We start from the raw sequence: 20,298 nt of genomic DNA, 5'->3' as shown, positions 1-20,298 counted from the left end.
TCTTTTTTAGCCAAGAAGCTTTGACTCCTAAAGGAAACCATAAACTGGAAGCATTTAAAGTATAATCATAATCTGTAAGACCTACTAGTATCATCAGAAATCTCCCTATTTTATCAGCTAAGTAAAGGGCTGTGTATTCCAACCCATCCTTCTAGAAAAAGAGTGAATAAAAATACAATTAACAGATATCATTCAGCCTTTTTTTTTTTTTTTTTTAAATGAGTGTCATGGTTTAACTCCAGTCGGCACCACACAGCTGCTCGCTCACCATCCCCCCCCGCCTCTGATGGGATGCTGGAGAGAATTGGAAGAGCTAAAGTAAGAGAACTCACGGGTTGAGATAAGAACAGTTTAATACTTGAAATAATAATAATAGTAGTAGTAATAATAATAATTGTAATGGAAAGTAAAACAACGAGAGAGAAACAAAAACCCAGGGAAAGAAGAAAAAAAACACCCAAGTGATGCAACTGCTCACCACCTGCTGACCGATGCCCAGCCAGTCCCTGGGCAGTGATTACTGCCCCCTGGCCAACTCCCCCCAGCTTATATACTGAGCATGACGTCCCATGGTATGGAATATCCCTTTGGCCAGTTTGGGTCTGCTGACCTGGCTGTGCCCCCTCCCAGCTTCTTGTGCACCTCCTCGCTGGCAAAGCATGGGAAGCTGAAAAGTCCTTGACTTAGTATAAACACTGCTTAGCAACAATGAAAACATCAGCATGTTATCACATTATTCTCATGCTAAATCCAAAACACAACACTATACCAGCTACTAGGAAGAAAATTAACTCTACCCCAGCTGAAACCAGGACAGTGAGAAACAGATTTTAAAAAAATTACCTGAGAAAGGTTTTGAGTAGAGTCTGCTCTTACATTGACATTTTTTAATCTGCTCTGGATCCTGTATATCACTGTGACAGGCTTTACAATAGAACTGCGCCCTAGAAAACAGAAGTGAATTAGGCAGAACTGAATTGTGTTTAACTGATGAGAGAATAAATGCACTAGTCTGCTCTTGAAAGTTTTTCTGTTCTAGATCTTTTTTCAACAAAACAGTAACAGGGAGTCCTACCTTTTGACTTCTGCCAGGGAATGAGCAATAAAAAAGCCCATTGTATTCCGATGAAGCTTTATCTGCGCAGATGGATTGATCAGGATAGCACTGTATTGAGAAACAATCAAAAGAGTAATCACAGTTTGTCTATCTGGTGATATTTTTTGCCTCTGTTGTGAGAATTCAGACTATATCGTCATAACAGTTTCCTCTCACCTCACTATCTTACATTAATCCTCTTTGTTATAGCTTCTGTGACTTATGAGAGACATGTGAGACATGAAAAAGTTAACATGCTTTTTCAATGGCATAAAGGGAATTTACTGTCCACAGAAACCTGGGGGAGCTGTGGAAGAACAGGGACTCAAAGCATGCAAATCAGCTTTTGCTACGATTTCTGCAGTTTATTCAACTCTGAAGATTTGGTGGCTTTTTTTTTCTAATTTGCTAAATTGTAAACTTCATAGGAAACAGGTGCTTTCACTTCCACCACATTATCTTTTAACATGTTTAATGTAATAAAATCACAGTTTACTTCAGCCTGGATGGGCCATTTCTCCATGGGGTCACTGAAAATCCTGAATACTCACACTTAAAATACAGGTTTCTCTGCAACTGAAGATACTAAGGATGTGCAGGGTTTGAGGTATCTGCTCTAATGCTGAACACGCCAGGTAAAACAAGGGGAGGAAACCTTATTTTCTAATGGTTCCCCCTTCTACATCCAGAGTGAGTATCCCTGCTGGGCTGCTTTAACCACATCTATGTTGAATCCCCTGCAACATCATTAAATTTACCAGTTTCCCCTATGAAGACCACTCAAGGTACGAGCACAGTCCAAATCCCTATTGCTTTCAACCCAGCTTTAATGAAGACTGGTAGTGTGAATGGCATAGGGAAAGATGACAAGGTTGTTAACGTTTTCCTTCCACACAAGAGGTGGCCTGTACTCAGCTCCTCCAGATGCATGGCTCAGAGGATAAACAAAATATGAATGACTAATTATTACTACAGATATTGTAGCAACATCTAGAGATCCTGCTTTTAGAATAGATCTCTCTTCTGTGCCAACTGTTGTGTAAAGAAAGCAAAAATATAGTCTCTATCTCTCAAAGAGCATGCAGCTTCCTTTTCCCTCTTGCTTTCTCTTTTCATCATTCTGTTTTCAGCCAGACAGTGTATGAACTCAAGGAAGAATGGATTGAGTTGTGGCCTGTTTTCCATTAGTGTTAAGCAGCTACATCTACTGACTTCTTTCAGTGTAGAGTTCATTCAACGCTTCTGGAAGAGAGCCCCAATGTATTTCTCACAGCAGTGTTTCCCTACAACCCTCTGTTTTCAGAGTTTCTATTCTACAGTTTCGTCAAAACAGCCATTTCCTTTATAAAAAGTGGAAAGAGAAATAATTGCACTCAATAGTCCGCGTTTTCTGGGTGATTTCTCAAGCTTTTAAAGATCTATGGCACTTATATATTCCCCTTTTTGAACTAGTTCCAGCTTCCCCATTAGGATGTCTTATATTTCATCATTAGAACAGACAGTGTTATCTGGCCCAGGACCAGATCAGCTTCAGAAAACAAAAGCTCTGCTGCCAGCATTGACAAATCATCCCTTTATGACAACACTTTATAGCATTTAGGAGCCTCTGTAAACTCATGTGGCTAAAAAAAATGAGGAGTTTCCTTTACCAGTGAAAATAAATACGACTGTGTCACCCCAAATCAAAGTGAGACCTATGCTGTTTGCATGTGGAATAGAAGGTAAGAATGGTGTTTCATCTCCCATCGCCTGATTATCTGTGAGAAAAGAAGAGATTGTTGTATATGGTAAAATTCACCCCAGTGCTTAAGTAACCAGGAACAACATCTTGATCCTGTCTCCTAAATACTGTGCATAGGAAGGTAAGAGGTGTATAAAACCTGTGCAGACCCTGGGGCATGTTTCTTCTGAGTTCTTTGGAAATTGTTAGTTTGGAATTAGTTGACTTCTTACTAGAAAAATTGTCTCCCAGACAATTACCTCTCCCCTTGACTGCCAAATTTGAGTTCAATTCCAAAGAGGATAAGGTTCAGTTTTACAAAGCACAACCTGAGGACAGAAAGCAAGTCACAGTTAGTCACATCATCTCTGTACTGTGAAAAGACACATCTGGAAGGAAATAACAGAAAAACAACCACATCTGTACCACATACCGACAAACCTCTATAAAAGTCATGTCTTCAAAATCATTGGAGAGCTGAGAAGTCATTACTTTGTAGTCTTTGTCTTCCAGAAGCTTTTTGTCCTTCAAGTATTTTCTCTTTGTCTAAAAGAATCAATGATAACGTATTTATTGAAAGGCAAAGCAAGTAAGATATGTAACCTAACACTGGGCCAATACTCTAACACCACACGGTATTAGATCAAAGGCCTTTAGTTATTGGAAGCAGAATGATGTCAGCTATATGTTGTCAGAGACAACATCTGAGTTAATAAACAACAGAGCAGGGAAAGTCTGAACCCTTCTAGACACTTCCAATTCATATTATCATCGAAGAACAGGTGTTATTACTGCATACAAATAAAGTTACAGGGAAATTTCATGACTGCAAAGTATTGGGAGCCCATTATTTGAGGAAAGTTACACCTTACTTTGCAATAAGATTAACCTACCTCCTTAGTTATTCAAATGAGGACTGGTCTTGCGTTAAGTTTTACCAATCATGATCACAGTTCAGCAATAAATCACACCTCTAATAACTGTATTTATCTACTCCAGTATAAGCACTTTTTTTCTTCTTTGGTAGTTGTGTGACTAAGGAAGGGTTGTATATACCTAGGTAGTTAGAGCAACAAAACACTCTACTGCTTACAGCTCCTTCAGGTTTTAGACTGCCACTCATTGTGTCACAGTATATGCTATTCTCTTGGCATATGAATGCCTTCCACATAAAACTTAATAGGCTACTAAAAATGTGTAAAAAAGTGTTGCTTTCCGAATAAAAATTATTTAATGGATTTTGACATGAGGCTTTTTTCCAATTTAAAAAGTTTGCTGAGTTTTCATAGTATGCTTAAAAAAACCTTAAGGTATCAGTTTTGCTAGCTTTGCCATGTCTATGAAATATTTGGCCTTGAATGAAACAGCACATGTCAATGAAAAAGCTGTTTAACAAGCAGCCCAATTCTACATACAACTTCTGCATTGATAAACTCTGTATTTATTTCACCTGATATCTATTTAGTTTGTCTAAATTAATTTTGTGAAAAGTCCCTGAAGAGAGAAATAGCAATCAAATTCTTTTGTGCAGAAGATTAATGTGAAGTACCACATATAGCCACTAGGTGATAGCAAAAGCATGTCCACTGCAGGACCAGCAAACCTGAGACTGTTCAGACAGCTTCACGCCTAATAGTTCTGTCTTTTTATGTTTTTATTAAATCTTCTGGTATTGATTTGGAAATATCTGAGTGACTTGTGTACTGTAAAGTTAATATGTAGTTTATCAATTTTGCATTGTAGCAGGTACTGATGAGGAAAGGCAGATAAAAGGAGGATAAATTTGGATCACCTTCCTTGCAGAGAGATGACAGGATTTCTAATTGTCACTGTTCTTGTGTAAATTACCCCATAAGACCCAACCAAAGAAATAAATAAGCCTAAAAGGATACTGAAGAAAAGCATGCTATTAACTGGAAGGGGTACATTGGATGGATTTTCAGCCCATTTTTGGGGGTGTCAAACAGGAGTGGTTCTGCTAAAGTGCTTTAAGCACAGATTCAAGTTATGAACGCCAGACAGAATGGAATCAAGCACAGACGCAGAGAAGCTAACAGGGTCCATGCCGTGCAGTAACCAAAACTGATTTACTGTGTTCTCTCAGATCAGGGGAGCACTAGCATCACATTATTGCTTTTGAACCTATAGCAACAGACAAGGTGTTTCCACATATCAGCTAAATGCAGCAGCATGGCTTGCTGTGGGCCATCCTTTGCTTTGACACCTCCTTGCACACTATTGTAAAATGCCTCCTTAGGTTCTTTTGCTTCAGCACGCTCTAGAGCACTCTTTTCACCTCTTGCACTGAATTCAAGTATTAAATTAGAAATAGTCTGTTAGGTTTTCTTGCCGTCTGTGCCAAGCTTAATCCCAGCATGATCAAGACAAGCTTCAAAAGAACTGGCTGCAGATTCTACTCAGAAATCAGGCACATATTTCAGAGAAGATCCCACTGGGCTGTATTCACATTATTTAGACAAGTGAAGGACGTACCTCAGTATCCTCTTTCACAATGAACAAATTGGTTAGAAGAGTAGTCAAACCAGGAACAAGGCAGCTTTGCGCTATGAAGCCTAGCTTCAGTTCAGCAAAACAGATGATGCTGTCTCCTGTCCTCCAGTCCCAGTTGGGGATGTTCGGCAGGTATACCTGTTTCAGAGTAAGAAAGTGATTACAGATCAGCATAGAGATAGCCAAGGCCACAATGTTCCCGTAAAATGATGATTCTTGTCTTTCTTGCCTTCATCTTTTTTTTTTTTTTTTTCCTTTCAAAAATCTGTGCTGGAATATGCTAACAGATAGCGAAGTGGACTTCTGAGGTTCTTTGGGCGTTTGGTTTTTTAGGTTTTTTTTTTTTAAACATTAAATATGCATTTGTTGACAATTGACAAAAACAACAAAAACAAACAAAAAGTTATTCTTTATTTTTAGTAATGTTAAAAGATATTCTAGATAGGTTAGTAACTGGATGAGTAAGAGACACTGGATAAAGATCCTGTTTTTATGAAAGGCAGAGATTTTTGATTCCATAAAGGCCAGAATTTCAACCTTGACAACCCGCATGACAGACAGACAATTGTGATACCTTGTTATGAGACTGAATTATCTGTAAAATTACTCTTGTGTTCGGGTAGCGATTCTTGATAGACAGCACTCTGTATAAAAGATATAACTTCTGATTAATACGCTTGGTTCTGGCTAGGGTCTTTCATTTTTCAAGTCAGACTAGCTTACTCTGGCAGATAGCAATTGGAGAGTAGTGACAAAGAACGGCATATGACCCAATGTCCACTATCTGGAGAGGAAGGTAGTCACCATCAAAAGATTTTAAGATAATGGCACATGGCTTGGACACAGGGTGAAGAATCATACCTGCATCCCACTGAAAGTGTAGAGCTAAGAGAGGCAACAAGTATTATTTACTTCGCCAATTTCACCTGTAAATTTCATTCATAAACTAATAACTCCACTTCAGTAGATGCCCTACAAATAGAAAATAAAGATAATCCAATTTGGAACTTGGACTTCTGGACTGTTTTGGACATATGCTAATTATGCCATCAGATTCACATAATCCAGCAGTACTAAGGGAGTCCCCAATTCAAGTCTGCCCAGTACGAAGATGTGTAGAATTATTAGATCTGACAGCAGAGCTGCACCAGACAGTAGTGTGCAACTCTCTCCAGTGTAAAGGAGCCAGACTTCTCAACTGCTAATATTCAGGATATTGAAGAAGGTAATTACACCATATTTAGTAACATTATATTCTGTATGGGGTTGAAAGGCTGCACAGCTGCTACCTGTCTCAATCCTTCAACATATCTGATAAAATCATAGCAGAAAGCAGTCAGTTGGCTTTCAGAGTTCTCCGGGCAGAAAAAAACGTGACAGGACAAATATGTTCCCCTGCCAGCAGCACTATCTGTGTCACTGTTAATATCAATCAGACAGAGAATGAAAGCACTGAAGTATCTCATCCTACCTCATGATATTGGAAGTATCTTCAGTATAAGGTTGTGGAGAGTGAACATCTGCTAGAATGAGACAAGCACTCGCAGATTCCATCTGTATCCCAGGAGAGAAAAGTTAAGTCAGGGTTTAACCCCATATGAAGTACAACAATCTCCGATAGCGAGCTGACTTAGTGGCACATGTCTTTAGTTAAAAACTTGTGTAAGATCATCATGATCCTATTACTTGGAGTTGTACACATGCCTGAACATTTCAACAGTGACACAGCTCCAGTCAAACATACAGTATGTAATGCATATTTCTATTTTCAAAGTGCTGGAACATGTGAAATTTTTAAGTTTCCAGCGCTAACACCTTCCTAGAAGAGGTTACAAAATAGGCAGCTTTGCTATATTCTTCCCCAGCAATGTCCAGCCAAAACACTTCAAGGGTCAATATTTGGGCAGGTCAGAAGACCTCTGTCAGTCATCTAATCAATACTAGGGCTATGTAATGAAGTCGTTAACAACAACAACAAAGTTTCATTTATGGTGGAGGTTTTATAGTCTGCTGGGAACTGGGTGGAGATCTACCACTGTATTTCAAACAGGATACTAACAAATAGAAACCACACTAAAGTTAAAGCCAGTGGTGGTTTTTTTGTTCGTTGGTAGTGCTGGTTTGGGTTTTTTTGGTTTTTCTTCTTTTTTAATCCAGGTCCATTCCTTCTGCTTCTATTGGAATATTTTGCTGAGTCTTCAGTATTTCAAAACACAAAGTGTCTTCTTTTCTGGATGTCCATGAATGAGACCCAAATATGATGCATGCTCTAAAGATGAGCTAAGGGCTATTCCAATTATTTAAATACAATTTCCAGAAATACCACACTCCATAACATTCCTCTTTCAAAACCAGATGATCGGTTTGGCTTTCCTCTTTATTTTTCCTGTTTCAGTGCTTGAAAAATTTATAGCCTGAAAAGTCTGTTATGCCTGACTCTTGCATTCTCAGTTCCCATGAGTGATATGTTGGTATGCAAAAGGTACCACTAAAATAAGCGGAGCTGCTTTAAGTGTAAATCTCAACATGAATTGAGTAAATGCAGCTCAAGCATCCCTTCATAAGGGACAAGATTTTCACAAGGTTGGCTTATCTACACGAAAGGGCAAATGATGAAGTTCTTACCCCAACTCTCTTCAGATCTTCAGAGTTTAGCGCAGAGCCATAAAAGAAAGTTGTGTAGGCTGAATGGCATTTGAACACAGCTTCCAGCTCCAGACTAGGAAGAGACCTATTCAGTACAAACAAGAATGGGGGGGGGAATCCATCAATCTCTCATAATTACATTCTCTGCAAGTCTCCATTTCTCAGAGAAGCTATTTGCCATAACTACTTGCTGTTTAAAAAAAGCTACAGGGATTTTGGCAGCTCAGTTAAAGTACATAGTTTAGATTTTAATGCAAACAAGCTTTTATAAAACTTAACAGTCATGGAAATGTTTCCTGGATTTCTCCTGTTTTCTGCTATTGTCATTAATTTTTCATGAGTATCATTCCACAGCCATCCACGCAACTCTAATTTTACAGCTCACTGTTACTCCACAAGAGTCAGCAAATGACACTTCCTAGGGCTTGATTCTGCATTCTCTTTTCAAATGAAACTGCTGAACTTCAACATTCTCTCCAACTCAAGTGTTATTTTCTTATACAATTTATGCAAACTGTATCTCATCCAGGAACTTCTGTAACATTCTCTTCTACGTGAGCTGTACGATACATTATCAAGATATTCCTACATTGATCCCAGTAATGAAGCATGCCCTCTAGGAAGGTATCCAATCTTGATTTAAAAACAGGAGTTTGAAAATCCACCCACCATTCTCTGAGCAGTTTGAGAAGTGATTAATAATCACTTCTTACTTTTGAAAATGCATGCCTTGCTTCTTACTTGAGTTTGCTCAACTTTGAACTCTAGTTATTTCCTTTTGTTATGCCTATCTTTTCCAGATTAAAGAAGATTTTTATACTGGTTGCGAAGCTACTTAGGCACTTTAATTGAGCCAAACTCCCTATCCTTCTCCTGTTATGCTAAACAGACTGAACTCTACATCTCTTCCTCTAAAGCGCTTTTCCTGTCTTTGAACCATTCCTGTACCTCATTTCCATGCATCCTCAATTCAACAACTCTCTCAAAATGTCATGGTATTTCAAAAGAGATGCCTGTAATATTCTGCTCAACTCTTGCCCCACCTCCACTGCATTCCAAGGTAAAATCGTGTTTGTGCTCCCAGCAACCACCTCCCTCTGAAGCTTCTGCTTTCAGAAACATGTCTAATAGCTTCAGCTAGGCAGAAGAAGAGGATCTGGCAGGACAGTTGAAATGCCTGGTATTTTTGGCACAGAAAAGTGGCTTCACTTTCTTCCCTTTGCCATACGGCAGCATGACCAAGTGGAAGTTACAAATTTTCTCCCCAGGATGAAAAAACATAAGAAATTGAGACAGCTGACAATTATTTTATTGCCAGACTTGGCAAGACTTAAAGTCAGGTGTATCTGGCAAAGCTAGCTTACTATGGAATTTACAGGGAAACATTTTTTTTAATTCATCACAACAGAAAACATTGTCATGAACATTCCAGCATGAATGCTTCATTGCTGCAACTTGGTTTGTAACTCCCATTAATTACACAGCCTTCCTTTACTTTCAGACCTCCCACATTTCCCCTAAATGTTCAGACAATCAAAGTGAAACATCTCAGACAAATAAGGATACTTACTCTCCCAAAAAAAGGATTTCTGTGCAAACATTTCCCTTGTCCTGAAGCAAAAAGTCTCGTAGGAACGTAGTGACACTCTCCAGAGTGATATTACCACAGACAACAATATAGCTACAGGAAGAGATCAAGCAAGATTTGTCACTTTGAAAATAGTAGACTGGTTGTTGCAAAGCTGACACTGTATGAAACTACACACCTGCTTGTAGTATACTAATCCCAGTAATGCAGAAAACAGTGTGTGTTTTTGGTTTGATGGAAATTTCATCCATCGTGACTATGTACTTCAGCATTTACTTTGGAAAGGAAGAGGAACTGTAAGAGTTAGAAGCAGTGAATGGTAGACATCCCAAAAACAGAGAGTCACAGAAGGAACTTTATAAGACCTGGTTAAAGCTGTACCTGCCCAGTCCTGTGAGTGGCTGAAAAACCAACAAACCTCCCCCCCCCAACAAAACCAAACCACACCACACCTACACTGAAAAAACCACACCACCACCACCAATGAAATAGGTCTCTTCAATCTCTAAGTTAGGCTATCATGTCAGCTAGCTTCTCTTCCTTTGAAAATAAAGCCCATGCTGAATAGCGCTGTTGACAAGGTTTATTCAGACAGTCTTGAGGTAAGGATCAACCAAGACTAAGTTTCAGGATTTCATTTAAATTACTACAGGAAGCTTTATTTAGCTTCTTATTTCTTCTGAGCTGGTTCCCAGCCTAGTCATTGACCTGATTTTTATTTTCCAAAGACAAACAGCAACCATACTTACTTTTTCCCACTCACCACTTCATAGGAGGATCTGTAATTTTTATGGCTTTCAACAATTTCCACAACTTCAGGGATAAAGTTTGCAAATAGTACCTAAGACATCAAGAAAAATCATCTCAGAGCCAATTCTGTCTCTCCTAACCATGATAAATTAATTTGTGAGAGTTTAAATTATGTGGAGCAACAATGAGAAATTTACTTCTGATTCCTAAAATCACTGGCAGGAATGTACAAGTGTATGATGTAGTGATAATGGATTTATGCCGTTGATACCTTGGATTAATTTTGTCCAGTATTTTGGCTCTTGCCAGTATTTACAGCTGCAGGAAGAAATACTAGAAGCCCTGACAGCTCTTAGAAGATAGAAAAGAAAATTACTCTATAGCCATGCCAGTAAATACTTAATGTCAAAACTCTTTGCTCATAGATGTCTAATCCCTACGGCAACCTTGCTAAGATCAAGTTTGTGGTGACACTGCTGTTCACTGTCTGTCCCCAGCTGCTATTTTCAGAAAGGTAATATAGGTTTCTTACCAAGCCACCAATAATGAAGAAGAAAATGAAGGTTCGACCCAACATTGTTTGAACCACGACATCACCATAACCAACAGTGGACATAGTCATCATTACTAGGTACATGCATTTGAAATAGCTGAGGGACTGGGAATTTGCAGGCTGAACCCAAGGATCTCCATTGTTTTCTACCTGCCCGGGGGCGGGAAAAGAGAAAAGAAGAGAGAAGTTTAAATTGGTTTTGGTTTCAGCCCATCTCCAATTCACAATTATTTAGTTAAAAAATTAGCACTATTTTAGTTATTGCAGAAGTGATTCATTACCAGGAGGGGCATGGGGGGGTATTGTATCAACAGAACCACATCTGATAACATATGCAAGTAAACTACACTGGCTTGAGTCATGCTTTGTCCTGGTACAACAGATTTGTTCTCTCCTAAGAGAATGTTGCATTTGTTAGGAAAAAACATATACCCAAAGCTCACATGACAATACTGATTTAAGGTGACAAGGAAGGATGTGTAGCAGATTATACATACCAGGTGAATAAATCCTGCAGCTGTGAGCCAGGTGCTGATAAATACAGCAAAGAGCTTGGAGAGCTTGATTGAATAACTGGAGATAGAAAGGGAAAAATCCCAGGACACTTAAAATGTAACATAATCTTTGCCAGAGTTAAAATTTCCTACATGACCCTACTTCACTCAACAAAACTCTTCTCTAGTGAGTGTAAGATTACATACGAAGGATTTAGGATTAGAAAATCTTCCTACATCCGGCCCTTTCTATCATAGGCAACATGTCAAATAATCCCATTTTTGACATTTATCAATCTCTAAAACCTTCAAGATTTCTTGCATTTATGATTTCCACTCATTTCCCCACCACCAGAGTCTCACTGAGCTGATGGTTATAAAATTTTTTGCAATTTCCAGTGCAATATTATTGATAGTCTTTTTTTTTCCATATGCAACACTACTATTTTCCTTTATTACCTGAGTCAGCCAAAATACACACATCAGGGAGAATGTTAGGCTTCCAAGCATACTTGGCAAGGCTTTAACTTACTTGTTCTTTGTGATCCTGAGGAACTGTAGTATTCGCGGAAGTTCTAACAACCTAAGTGCTCTCAAAAAACGCAAACCTGCAGAAAAGTGAGACAGTCAGAGGAGAAGGAAAAAAATCTGTCTAGAAGCAGAGTGTGTCCACGTATTCAGATATGTTTAAATATGCATGCTTTGTTTTCCACATATTTATAGTGGATCCCACCTCAAGCCTGGTAAGAAAGGATAACATTGCTCAGTATCCAGAGCCTTTATATCACTGGATTTCCACCTATGTCCTCAAAGGAGGCCTTGAATTATGAGAAAAATTAAGAATTGCAGTTCCTTTGAGCTGTAACCTGAAGGCTTAAGTGATATACAGGTCTACTAGACTATAGATCCCAGAGCATGCAAGAAAGTCATTCACAAAAATCAGGGTACCATCTTTGCTTCCCTGCTGGGTAACTCGTCATCCAGTTGGGTCAGGTACAGTGATTGCTGAGATACTAAAACCCCGGCAGACATATAAACAGAATGGAGACAGACTTGGGTAAATTACAAGCCCCTCAACATTAAAGGCGTTTTTGCCAATAAGGCATAATTTTGCTCCCAAAGAACAGTTTTCATACTGATGGTCAAAGCCTCCCTGAATCAAAATAAACTTGAAGGGAGTCTTGATGTAAGATGCAGAACACCATGGATGGAAAGCAGGATCTCCAAGTCTTACTTACCAAGCCAATTCTTCTTTAAATAATAGGAAACAAAAACTGGAGGGATCGTGAAGAAATCCACAAGAGAATTCAGCTCAAGCCAGAACCTCAGCTTGTCATCTGCTGCCACAAACTAAAGATTAATAACATCAAAAAGCATCAGTGCTGTGTGATTGTGGGTCTTGGAGCAAGAAGGCAGCTCCCTGAGGAGACCCATTTTTGCAGTCTGCTTCCTTCTCTATTGTTTTGGCTTCTGTGGACACCCCCTTAACATTGTTGTTTTGTTTCAGAAAGGCTTGGGCTGGAGCCCCAAGAACACAAAATGGGTTGGACCCAAAGGTATAACGATGCTCTCTTTCTCTCCTGCCCCCTTCATCTTTTTTCTAGGGTGTCTTTCTCTGTGGTACTGCAGTATCAGTAACAATGAATTATAAAATCAAAGGGCAGGCAAGACCCCATCCTCACTACATCAATCTATAACAGGGAATATCCTGTTTTCTAATGACTTCGACAAAAGTTCTAATGTCAAAAGCTACAACCAAAACGTATTTCACACCAGTGCAACTAATGTAATTTTAACAACAGATGGCACACAGCTATACAGTTTGTTCAAGAGAAGCTGAAGAGAGACCTGACTAATTCATTCAGTGGTTTAAAGACATGGAGAAAGACAGACAAGGCTAACGTGTGAGCTGAGAAATGTTGCAGAAATGCTGGAAATAACAAGATTCCAAAGGGAGAAAATAAAGTAATTACAAGAAAAAGTGGAAAGCCAGACTGGCTCTGAGTTAAGCTAAGGCAATCAAACATTATACTATAGAGCACCTGCTGTCCACACAGGTAAACTGCTCCCAAATATAGTTCATTTTTAACTCAACTTTCCCATAAGTGCCCTTACCCGTAATCCAAAGTAAAGGAGGAAGAAAGCATTGAAGCCTGTATCTACATAAAGGATGCTGTCTGGAAAGGAGATCTTGAATTCCTCTGCTCTAATTGGGAAATAGACATCACAGCCAGTGGAGGGAAGGGGAAAAAAAACAAACAAACAAACAATAGAGTGGCTATAAAGTGACATTTGGTTTCATTTTTTATTATGAAATAATCACTAAACCAAAATTTAAATGTATTCACAATTTTGTGTAGATTAAATCTCTACTTTGTCAGTGAGTTAGGCAGAATAAGTGACTGTTAATAGCAGGTTTTCATTAGCATAAGCAAGCATGTTAAAACATGACATTATCATGCAAATATACTGGAAAGATTGGGTTTCATATATTTGTAGAGTGCTTATGCAAATCTTTCTGTTGACTTCTTCAGGAAAACGGTTTCACCCTTCTCCTGTGGACCAGTATACTCTTCTGTATTCAGCTTAGCCAGCAGAAGAGAGAGCTCCTGTAGCTATTTCTCACTGAACCCCTTCTGAACATGGCCTTCTAACTGCCAAGGGAGTAACTGAAGCACTGAGTAGTTTCCATCAAAGTCTGCCAGGTTAGCTTACAACACCAATTTAAATTTTCTAGGCCAGCCTCACTGACCTTGCATGAAATAGGCTTACAGAGTGCTCAAACAGAGAGCTCAAACAAAGTGTAACAGTGCAGACTGATGCAAGTGGTAAAATCTGGCAGTAGAAAGCTGTGGGAATAAGATTTTTCCCACTGGCACCACCTGGTCCAACAGCGGATGTTTGGCAGTGCCTGAAGAGATTACAGGCCACATTCTCACACTCGCTTGCTGACATATTGCCTGTATCAGGCTGACAGCAAGCTAGGTACATCAATTATGAGCCATCTGAGGCACCTCTTCCTCCACCCATGCAGGGGGTATTTTGAAAGCAGAAACACAACAAAGTAAACTAGTCCCGTAGGTCAGCCTAGGTGAACATCTACTCTCGCCTACAGGTGTAATGCTATTCATGGAAAGAACTCTGTGTAAATAGGATTAACTGCCTGTTTATTCCTGAAAAAACCAACTCTTTCCCTTCTGAAACTATTTCTAGATGTTTGTCAGATTTATAATGTCTTGGGATTAAACACAATATTGGATTGCTCTTGATGTATAATTCTGCTTCTCAGGTTTACCCCTGCTGATTGGATTCAGTTCAGAGTGCTCCACAGCTTTTATATTTTATTATTCCATTTTATGATTCCATTTTATTCTTCCAGTGTTGTGTATCAGTCCAAGCAAAGAACTGAGAACAATGCTTTGGCTTATTAAATCAAAGGGGTTTACATATTAATAACTTTTTACCCCTGAGCACATTCTACAAAATATATGTATTCAGGTGAAGACTGGTAGAGGCTACAGCATGCTTTCCTACTCAGTCTCATTATTTTATTCCCATCAAATTGTTTACCGAAGGCTGGATTTTATAGAAGAGCTCCATTCCCATTTAGATACCAAAAATAGATGGCCAGACTTTCAAAAGAGCTTTGGGTAGTGGGTGGTGAGCTTTATTAAAAGTCTAGCATTCTCTAAACATTGCAATAGCAACAGCTGGGCTTTGAATGCTTTTGAAAATGCCTGTATGAAAATGGGTGCCAGACCCTTTTCAAAAGCTGTAGGATCTGGACATCTGTCCTCAGTTCTTCTGAAAAATCCAGCCTTGAAGGTATACACACAAAAAACCTACATATAGTGAAACCTCAACAGCTGTAACAGAAAGATACAAAACACAATTTTTCCTTTCTGGCTGCATTGTGTAGTTCCATGCACTACTCAGGCTGCTGCTATCATGCAGTTATGCCCAAGGTATGCTCTTCTGGCATCTGTAATTCCTGTAAAGTATTGGCATCTTAAAGGAAGAGGGGAATATGTACCTGACAACCCATGGACCTCAAAGGGGCCTGTCACATATCAGTGCCCATAGGCTCCTCTGGCTCAGATCTGTGGCCACAAACCAGCTCTTAGAAAACATATCAGCTTGGCAGTTTGTTTCTAACGTTTGTTTAAACAAGCTTTTTGGATAAACATCAGTAATCTACTTACTCAGCAAGATTGACAAAATAAATGATGAGAGCGCCAATATTCAGAAGAAACACCAGTATCACCTGAAAACACAGGCATCAAAGAGGATGTTATGAGGCTTACTCTGGTAGTAACACAGCTTCCATCTAAAACAAGCACACATCTAAACCACCACTTTTTCTGTTTTTCTATGACTTACAGGAGAGGCAGAAGTTACCTACACTCTGCAGCAATCTCAAGATAGAGATTTTAGTTAGGCATATGCACAATGAACCAAAATCTCAACCAATGTAAGTAAACACTGTCATGTTAATTTGCTACTGTTGAAGGTTGGATGCAGCTCACCATGTAACTCCAGTTCCCTGGTTGTCATTGAGAAAGGCCAGGGAATCAAACCCATGTGACTAGTTGCTCATTCACTTGCAGCCACCAAAATCTAATATACAAAAGAACGCTCAGATTAAAAACAAGGCAGTTTAGTTCCATTAAGATGTGTCATTGGCATATTCTTTTTTGGTGGATAAAGACAACACTCTTAATCCTTTGGATGTGCATTTAAAATAACAAAAATCATTACCACCAATACTGTTATAATCAGTTCCCATTGAAAGAGTAAGCCACCAAGAAAGCCATCAGGGCTGAATCACTCAGAAATGACCAGAAGATAGAGACTGTGTAGCCAGACCCAGCAGTCTGCCTACAGCCAGATCTAGGGAGATGTCAGATGGCAAGTTTCACTCATTTCCTGCTTAGGAACTTTCCAAATCATCTTCCCAGGCCAAACAAATTTGTATTAGGAAAAAGCGTGACCTAGATCATATGAACTGCAAAACTTGACATATATTTGTGTTTTCACTTGATGTCCTCATAAGAACAGGTATGAGTGCCGGGTCCTGCACTTCGGCCACAACCACCCCATGCAGCCCTACAGGCTTGGGGAAGAGCGGCTGGAAAGCTGCCCAGCGGAAAAGGACCTGGGGGTGCTGGCTGAACATGAGCTGGCAGTGTGCCCGGGCGGCCAAGAAGGCCAATGGCATCCTGGCCTGTATCAGAAATAGTGTGGCCAGCAGGACTAGGGAAGTGATTGTGCCCCTGTACTGGTGAGGCCGCACCTCGAATACTGTGTTCAGTTTTGGGCCCCTCACTACAAGAAGGACATTGAGGTGCTGGAGCGTGTCCAGAGAAGGGCAACGAGGCTGGTGAAGGGTCTGGAGCACAAGTCTGATGAGGAGCGGCTGAGGGAACTGGGGTTGTTTAGCCTGGAGAAAAGGAGGCTCAGGGGAGACCTCATCGCTCTCTACAACTACCTGAAAGGAGGTTGAGGCAAGGTGGGTGTCGGTCTTTTCTCCCAAGTAACAAGCGATGGGACAAGAGGAAATGGTCTCAAGTTGCGCCAGGGGAGGTTTAGATTGGACATGAGGAAAAATTTCTTTACTGAAACAGTGGTTAAACATTGGAACAGGCTGCCCAGGGAAGTGGTTGAGTCACCATCCCTGGAAGTATTTAAAAGATGTGTAGCTGAGGCGCTTAGGGACATGGTTTAGTGGGCATGGTGGCGTTTGGTTGATGGTTGGACTCGATCTTAGAGGTCTTTTCCAACCTTAATGATTCTATGATTCTATGACTCACCACCTGCATTAAAAGAGGAAACCTGTGCTAACCGATCTACTTACCAGTACACACCCCATAGATGTTTGAGCTGATAGCATCATTTCTACCTGTGTAGAGAAGACTCTTATCCAGTAGACGGAACTTTGTTTCCTTTTGTGTGGCCACCAGACATCTTCGTCCTGACAGAGAAGCAAATAGATTAACCTTGGCTTTGCCAGACACTGTTTCCCAATCTGGCTAAAGCCAACACATCCAGCCACCACGAAATCTGAATGGGGATTGAAAGTACGAAGGAGGTGGAATATATTTTCCTTCAGCTAAGCTACTAAAAGCTTCAGAAAGCCTTATCTTCCTGGAATTCACTGAGGGCATGCTGTGCAGACACATACCATGATATACAGACGCAGTTGCATTTCTTCTCTACTGGTTGCACCAATAAACATTGATTCTCATCACCTTAAAGTGATTGACTTTCAGACTCATAACCTGAGTCTGAAAGGAAGAGTGCACTCTGTTGCTAATCACACCTCTCTACTAGTCTCCCCACCCTTTCCCATCTTAGGCCAAATGTGAACTAATTTTCTTAGTTTTGACCATGTAAAACATTTCCCTAGTATATACCCTGGAAAATCTCCGTTCCAATGTTCTGTTTTAACATGGCCTGTTACCTCTTTTAATGTATGCCAGTAACAGCCCCAGGTAAGACTTAGATTTACTGTACAGCTTCAGCTAATCTGATTAGTTTTTGCTATGAGGTAGGATTCTGTCCTTTTTGCAGATACAACTGTTAATAACTGTAACAAATAACTAACACAGATTATTCAATGACAGAAAACCTGTAAACACCCACCAGGAAAAAAAAAAAAAAAAAGACCAATGCTGCTTGTAATGTGAGATACTGTGCTGGCCTCTCTTCTTTTACACTCAGTTTCCCAGGCACCAGAATCTGTAAAGAGCTAACACTTAAGAACTAAACCCCACCTCTGCTCAGCAGCCAAAAGAACAGCAGAGAATCAGATTAATTTAACATTTTGGCAAACAGAGACACCTCCAGTTTGCCAGCAGCACAGATGTTCCCTTCATTATCTGCCCACACAATCCAGGTGAGCTGATGAGAATGTCAAGCCCTCCCTTGGAAGTGACAGAGTGAAACAGCCTGCGACAGTTGTGGGAGGCAACATGAAGTGACACAAGGAAAGAGCTCTTCAGTCCTGCAAATTACATGGTAACCAGGTACATAAGTGAACTGAATACGACATAAGAACCATCCTGGTGATATCCTTGGGAGCTACTAATACCTTCTCAAAAATTCCACAATGCACACAGGGAGGACCAGGATCAAAAGATGATAGATCTTTTGGTGGTGGCTTTGTTTTCAGCAAGCTTAATCCCATCCTTGTCCAGTCTGTTCAGACCACGTGAAAAAGGCTATTCTAAAATACTGAAAAAAAACTGAAGACAACTTTTCCAATAGTTGCAGTATACAGAGTGGGGAGTTATGGTCTAGAGAGATGGCTTGACCATGTATATGTATTCCTTATTTCTGCTATGAACTCTGCCTCGGTGTTTAAATATCTATGTGTACGAGATACTGTGTGTTTGCACATACTAGCTTGTGCGTTTAAGAACCAGAGGTTGTATGCAAATGTGGATTGAAACAGCAAGCATTATAGTGCTCTTGTGTACATCTGTGTTTATCTGCATGCATACGTAGGTGCTGAGGTTTCTGTGTATGTTTGTGCAGCTAGTAAATATCTATATTGGTAAAAAAAAATCTTGTCCCCTCCCCTTGAAAGGGGAAAGATAGTAACATCCAAAAGCACTAACCTGTTAATCAACTCGAGGACAAAAGTAAACCAAACCAAAACTTTCCCTGAACATGCCATTTTTAGTGCACTGTAACAGAAGACACTTTCTAAGCTAGTACTCCTTCCATACCAAATGTAATTCTTGCATTCTTACATCAACATGCAACGTAGGACCCATTTCAAAAAGATTTTGCCCTTACCTTTTTCATCCAGATCTTCTCTGTGATGAATCCATAAGCATACCTAGCCAACCTGAAAGCCAGTATGGTAAACAGGCCTCCCAAGAAAACAAACAAAGATGGTATAATAAAAGCCAACTGAAAGTACAGTGCACAGGTCAGCTTAAATTTCCCTGCCATATTAGGAATCTTTTCATTCTGCCTTCTTCCTCCTCAGCTTCCTTAATTGCTTGGTCCTGACCTTCTAGAATACTCAGTGCTCTTGTGACATTGCAGTGACCTCAGTACCAGTGCTGTGCATCATGTTGGCACTGGTCAGACTGACAGGCTGGGATACTGAGAGGGACTCCCTCTGCAATGGAAGGATTTGAATGGGGGTTCTAATTTAGAACTATATCTTTTTAGTGACATTACCAAGGTACTTTCTCTCTGGATTATCTCAGTTTATAAAGCTGGCTCTCACCATATACAAAGTCACTGTATAAACACAAGTTGCTTAATACAGACCTATGAAGTTTCACACACAGCACTCCAGACTCATCCATTCAGACCCCATTTCACGCCTCCTTTCAAGAGCTGCAACACACACATACTGCAGTACTCCCTTGGGAATCTCCACTCAACTTTTGGATTGAGTCCTTCTACTGTTCAAAAACAAACACAAGCAAGATGCCCTGGCACTGAAAGAGTAGATGTGATGATAAGAGCTGCAATAGCAATGTAACAGAATAAGCAAAATGAGACTGGTCAGATGAGTCAGACCAAAGATGCACTTAGCCTGGTATTTTGTCTCTGTAATTGCCCAGTTGTCAGTGGTGAAGTACAGTGTGACCTTTCCACTGCTGCCTTCATTTCACTGGATTACCCTCTTTCTTTTTCTAGTTTAATAAACTTTTTAAATCAGAAGAATTTTAACAAGCTAAGTCAGAGCTTCTAATGATATGAAAATAACCAAGCTGGGATAAATGTGCTCTCATGCCCACAGGTGGCAGCATTCCCTTGGAGTTAGGCTACTTTTGCATACCAGTATGTAAAACCAATGTGCTTCTCAGCATCACTGCAGCCTTGGACAAAAAGGAAAAACAAAGCAGAACAGCACAGCAAGCCATCTCCCAGAAACTGCTCAGTAAAAGCAACAGTTCATCTTGTACCATGCAGGCC

General features: G+C 40.0%; 1 protein-coding gene across 1 annotated transcript in view; it reads right to left on the bottom strand.

Annotated features, from left to right (window-relative positions):
* KCNU1 (potassium calcium-activated channel subfamily U member 1) overlaps positions 1 to 19,317 on the bottom strand; it is a 54,034-nt gene extending 34,717 nt beyond the window's left edge. Inside the window, exons 1-18 of the mRNA XM_076358745.1 lie at positions 19,153 to 19,317; positions 17,213 to 17,329; positions 15,561 to 15,622; positions 13,474 to 13,564; positions 12,597 to 12,708; positions 11,891 to 11,966; positions 11,362 to 11,437; positions 10,844 to 11,014; positions 10,311 to 10,402; positions 9,544 to 9,654; positions 7,953 to 8,058; positions 6,799 to 6,881; positions 5,902 to 5,971; positions 5,310 to 5,465; positions 3,250 to 3,362; positions 3,077 to 3,145; positions 1,076 to 1,165; positions 844 to 944 (exon numbers count right to left, since the gene is read on the bottom strand). Of these exons, the coding sequence (XP_076214860.1) occupies positions 844 to 944; positions 1,076 to 1,165; positions 3,077 to 3,145; positions 3,250 to 3,362; positions 5,310 to 5,465; positions 5,902 to 5,971; positions 6,799 to 6,881; positions 7,953 to 8,058; positions 9,544 to 9,654; positions 10,311 to 10,402; positions 10,844 to 11,014; positions 11,362 to 11,437; positions 11,891 to 11,966; positions 12,597 to 12,708; positions 13,474 to 13,564; positions 15,561 to 15,622; positions 17,213 to 17,329; positions 19,153 to 19,317 (1,861 nt within the window). The remainder of the gene's footprint in view (positions 1 to 843; positions 945 to 1,075; positions 1,166 to 3,076; positions 3,146 to 3,249; positions 3,363 to 5,309; positions 5,466 to 5,901; positions 5,972 to 6,798; positions 6,882 to 7,952; positions 8,059 to 9,543; positions 9,655 to 10,310; positions 10,403 to 10,843; positions 11,015 to 11,361; positions 11,438 to 11,890; positions 11,967 to 12,596; positions 12,709 to 13,473; positions 13,565 to 15,560; positions 15,623 to 17,212; positions 17,330 to 19,152) is intronic.
* Between the last annotated feature and the right edge of the window lie 981 nt (positions 19,318 to 20,298).

Source organism: Aptenodytes patagonicus, chromosome 24 (genome assembly GCF_965638725.1).
Source record: "Aptenodytes patagonicus chromosome 24, bAptPat1.pri.cur, whole genome shotgun sequence".
Lineage (NCBI taxonomy): Eukaryota > Metazoa > Chordata > Aves > Sphenisciformes > Spheniscidae > Aptenodytes > Aptenodytes patagonicus.
This window is presented reverse-complemented; position numbering and strand designations above follow the sequence as displayed.